The 5156-nt window shown below is 33.1% G+C and overlaps 1 protein-coding gene across 1 annotated transcript in view; it reads right to left on the bottom strand.

Annotated features, from left to right (window-relative positions):
* SEPT14 (septin 14) overlaps window positions 1-5156 on the bottom strand; it is a 49718-nt gene that overhangs the window by 6247 nt on the left and 38315 nt on the right. Inside the window, exons 5-6 of the mRNA XM_012807851.1 lie at window positions 4610-4706; window positions 546-714 (exon numbers count right to left, since the gene is read on the bottom strand). Coding sequence (XP_012663305.1) covers window positions 546-714; window positions 4610-4706 — 266 coding nt within the window. The remainder of the gene's footprint in view (window positions 1-545; window positions 715-4609; window positions 4707-5156) is intronic.

Here is a 5156-nt window from a genome sequence, read left to right as displayed (position 1 = left end):
TGGTTGCAGCCGTCATTGTTGTTTGGCGGGTCTGGGCTGGGGATTCGAACCTGCCACCTTAGGTGTATGTGGCTGGCGCCTCAGCAGGTTGAGCCACAGGCGCTGAGCCTACTTTTCTTTTCTATAGATAAATACACCCCAGTTTTTTTTTTTACATGACTTCCAGGACATTGCACTATTTTTCAGCTTCATCAAGGAATTCTCAATATCCTTTTCCAATCTTTGTCAGTATCTCCTAATATTTTTCAATCTCCTTCCTTGTTCTTTTTTCAAATATGATAAATACAAGAAATTCCAATAAAATAATTGGTTTTTCTTGGATACCCATTTCAGCATAATAAATACTAGATATACGTATTTCTGCTTATAAATGAATTCTTGCATGATGTTGCTCTTACTATCTCCATCTAAGTCTAAAGACGATAAAAACACCTAAAACTCAAGAAGAGTCAGGACAGAAGTACAATTATTCTCATCCCCAAATTACTGTACTTTGTAGGGACTCCTAAATTATCCATTGGTTATGTAGTAATATCCATACTCACCTAACTGGCTGGTTGTCTGGGCCCACATCTTTAAAGCCCATTTTCTGCAGTTTGCAACACCTATAACATTCATAGTGCTGAATGTGGGTTTGCTCTTTCAGGTTTTCCATATTGGTGCAAAGAAGCATATCCCGGAGCTTAACAAAGTCACAGTGATTTTCATTTTCCACTAGCAAGAAAGATAATAATTCCACAACACTCATTTTCAATTCCTAGGAATTAGTAAATATTTGTGAATGAATGTATTAATGCAAAGCACATTTACAATAACACAGAAGCAATCAATTTGATTAAAACCTATACATTTTTTAGCCATGGAAGCATGGTTATACTATACATATCAATTATAGGCAGAATTTATTTAGAGGTCATCAATTGTCCTTTAACTTTATTACCTACAGAATAAACAATAAATAGTGAAATAACATTTTATATGCATATGTTATAGATTTTAATTAATAATTGTATATGTTACAAACTACCCTCAAGTTATTTCAGAGTGCTAAGAGGATATATAATATAACATTGCTAATATAGATAATTTTATTTAAGGAAATTCTGTTGACAAAAAGTCTTTAAAGTTGTGTATACTTTAGTTATCGAATTCCATTTATACATCACATTTACAAGGCTGCATTAGTAAATATTCAAAATCAATAAATTCATGTGTCTATTTTAATGATATGCAGCGACTGAAAGTACAAAGATCGAAGGATATTTCATGTAAATGATAATCAAAAGGGAGTAAGTATAGCTATATTTCTATCAGACGAGATAGATTTTAAATTTAAGACTGTAAAACAAGATAAAGAAGGTCATCATATAATGATAAAGGATGCAATTCTAAAAATAATATAAACCTAAATATAAACAAATAAAAAACCTAAATATATAAATAAAATAAATATAAAACCTAAATATACCTAAATATATAAAACAAATGTTAATAGATCTTAAGGGAGAATTAGTCTGTAATACAGTAATAGTAGAGGACTTAGATACTTCACTTTGAGAAATGGACAGATCACCCAAATAGAAAATCAGTAAGAACATATCAGACTTAAAATACACTTTAGACCAATTAGACCAAACAGAAATATATGGGCTATTCTATCCAATAGGGACAGGCCAGAATTCATGTTTTTCTCAAGCAGACAACATTCTCCAGGATAGATTATATGTTAGGCCACAAAATAAGTCTTAATAAATTTAAGAAGATTGAAATAAAAAATGAGAGTGCAGCTTTCTTTTTGACTTGTCAGTTTGAATTTATTCTGAATCATATGGTAATTCTATTTTCAGTTTTTGAGGAACCTTTATACTATTTTCCAAATGGCTCTACTATTTTCCATTTCCACCAACAGTGTGTAAGGATATCCTTTTCTTCACATGCTTGCCAGCGCTTATTATCTAGCTTTTTGATAATAGCCATTCTAACAGGCACAAAGTGATATCTCATTGTAGATTTATAATTTACATTTCTCTGATAATTAGGAATTGTGTATACAAGGTCAGACATTTAAGTTCTTGAACTCATCATAGAAAAAGTGTTGCATACCTCATTGCTAAATATCACTATGATCACCTTTAAAGTATTCCCCTTGGGAAGCTATGCACTGATGCCAGCACCTAGAATTTGAAGAATTCCACTCTTCAAAGCAATTTTGGAATTCTTTTTCTGGAATAGCCATCAGTGATATCATTGTATGAGTTCTGATAAGTTCACTAACTCATCCCAGAAAAATTAATTCACAAAATTAATTCAAGAGGGATAACAGACATAAATGTAAAATATGGAATCGTAAGACTGCTAGAAGAAAATGCTGCAAAAACTATTGTAGATACTGGCCTAGGCAAAAAAATTATGAAGAAGACCCCAGTGGTAATTTACAGCAACAATGAAAATAAATAAATGGGACTTGATTAAATTAAGAAGCTTCTTCACAGTTAAAGAATTAATAAGCAAGAGCAAATAGATAATGTACAGAATTGGAGAAAATATTCACAAGCTGATAAAGGGGTAATAACTAGAATCTATAAGAACTCAAGCAAATCAGCAAGAAAAAAACAAACAATCCCATTAAAAAGTGGGCAAAAGAAGCTTTTCAAAAAAAGATAGATAAATGGCCAATAAACTTATGAAAAGTGTCCAACATCACTTATAATCAGGGAAATGCAAGTTGAAATCACAATGTGATATCATCTTACCCTGGTTAGAATGGCTTGTATTAAAAAGTGCGAAAGCAATAGATGCTGGCATAGATAACTGAGAGAAAGGAATGCTTATCTACTTTTGGTACAACTGCAAATTAGTAGAACCTCTGTGGAAAACAGCATGGAGATTCCTCAAAGAATTGAAAGTAGACCTAACATTTGATCCAGCTAACCCACTACTGGGGATTTCCACAAAGGAAAAGAAATAATTTTATCAAAAGATACCTGCACTCAAATGTTTATTGAAGCACAGTTCACAATTGCAAAGATGTGGAATCAACCCAAGTGCCCATCAATTAATTCACGACTGGATTAACAAATGTGGTATATGTGTTCTATAGAATATGACTCCACTGTGAAAAATGATGAATTGAGACCCTTGGTAACAATTCGGAGGGAAAGGGAGACCATTATCCTAAGTGAAATACCTCAAGAATAGGAAAATAAATACCACATATATTCTTAATAAACTGGAATTAATTGATGAGCACATATGTACACAGAGAGAAGTAAAATTCAGTGGAAATCAAGCAAAAGGGGTGAGGGAAACGGATGGGTAAAAACTTACCTAACAGGCCCAGTGAACACTATCTGCGTGATAGGCACACTTACAACCCAAAGCCAAGCATAACAAAATTAATACATGTAACCAAAATCATTTGTAGCCCCATAATATTTTGAAATAACAAAAAATTAAAAAATAATTATTTCATTAATTAAAAACAATACATCTGGCTCTAACCTGTGTTTATTTTGTTTAAAAGACTAACCACAATATATTGTTTACCTTGCATAATATGGTGACCCAATTTTGTATGCCTATAAGTAATATAAATATGTATTATATAATTATGTAAGACATATTAGCACATAACATATAATATGACATAATAAGTACTAAAATATGAAAAGTTTTATGAATCTTCCATGCATTTAAAATTTTCTGTGTCAATTTTTTATTATTTATTTATTTATTTATTTTTTAAGAAAGAGTCTCACTTTGTCACTCTCGGTAGAGCGCTGTGGCATCATAGCTTACAGCAACCTCAAACTCTTGGACTCAAGCAATTCTCTTGCCTCAGCCTCCCGAGTAGCTGGGACTACAGGAGCCTGCCACAGTCCCTGGCTGTTTTTTTTTTTTTTAAGGCAGAGTCTCATTCTAGGTCAAACCTACAAGCTTGGGTAATCCACTAACCTCAGCCTCCCAGAATGCTAGAATTACAGGTGTGAGCCACTGCGCCCAGTGTGTGTCAATTTTTAAAAACAACATTTGGAAACCAGGATAGGCAGAAACCTGTCATTCTCCAGTACTTAATACCACAAGTATATGAACAAGAGAATATATTACTGCCTATTATGATATTTGGCCTCATCAGTATGCCAAATAATAATGATATAATTTAGCCAAAGGTAAATTGTACTTCTTGGTTTTAAAATAGTTTCTCATTATTTTTCTAGTGACCAGTTAAAAATATTTTATAATTCAGATAGTAATAGTTTATACAACATGCTTAAACACCACTATTTATGCTTCAATTTTATTCAAAGTACTTTCCAGGATTCTGAATGTCATTGTTTATGCAGACAGAGGTAATGTGAACAAGGTACACTGGGATAAACTTGGCGGTTCCACCCAGCCTCTGGAAGATTTTGGCCCTAATAGGAATCCAACGAATTCCTATGAGTCAAAGTAAAATTCAGTCAATGAAACAAAACCTATGTTCCTCACTAGTAGCTTAATTTATAGATTAGGAAGATTTACCAATATTGGCTCAATGTAAAATGCTGCTTCGAGATTATGGATGATATACGTGTTATACCCCAAGGCCTGCCCCTTTCTTTATATTTACCTTGCAGAACTCCCCAAGGGTAGTGACGGCCTCTCACCACTCTTTTTCCAACTTTCACCTCATCCATACTCCCTACCACAGCAAAGGGTAACAGTCCCTAGAAAATAAGAATGAGAGAAATTGAATTCCTTCATGTCATTATAGCTTACTCTATTCCTCTTATTCCTATTACAAAAATAACAGAGGTGAAAATATTATAATAAACTTAATCAGGCAGGGATGTACCTTCCATCTGATTTTAAAACTTGGCAATAAGTATGTGCTAACTAATTTCTGTAAGCATTAGTCTCAGGCTGTGTGCACTATTGAAAACTATCTACTGAGACTAGCTTAATGCAAAGCATCCTGCTGTGGAGAATAGAAAGAAAAAAGATTCTTAGTGGACTATTGTTTTGCTCACATTATTTTTACCCTGAAATATCTTTGCCCTGACAATGTTGAATAAACAATATGTAAATTACTTTGAGCCTTAGTGTAAAAGTTAAAAGACAAAAGCATTAAAACTGAAACTATAGGCTCGGCGCCTATAGCTCAACCAGCTAAGGCG

The sequence above is a fragment of the Otolemur garnettii genome, unplaced genomic scaffold (genome assembly GCF_000181295.1).
Source record: "Otolemur garnettii isolate 467f Iridium unplaced genomic scaffold, OtoGar3 scaffold00077, whole genome shotgun sequence".
NCBI lineage: Eukaryota > Metazoa > Chordata > Mammalia > Primates > Galagidae > Otolemur > Otolemur garnettii.
This window is presented reverse-complemented; position numbering and strand designations above follow the sequence as displayed.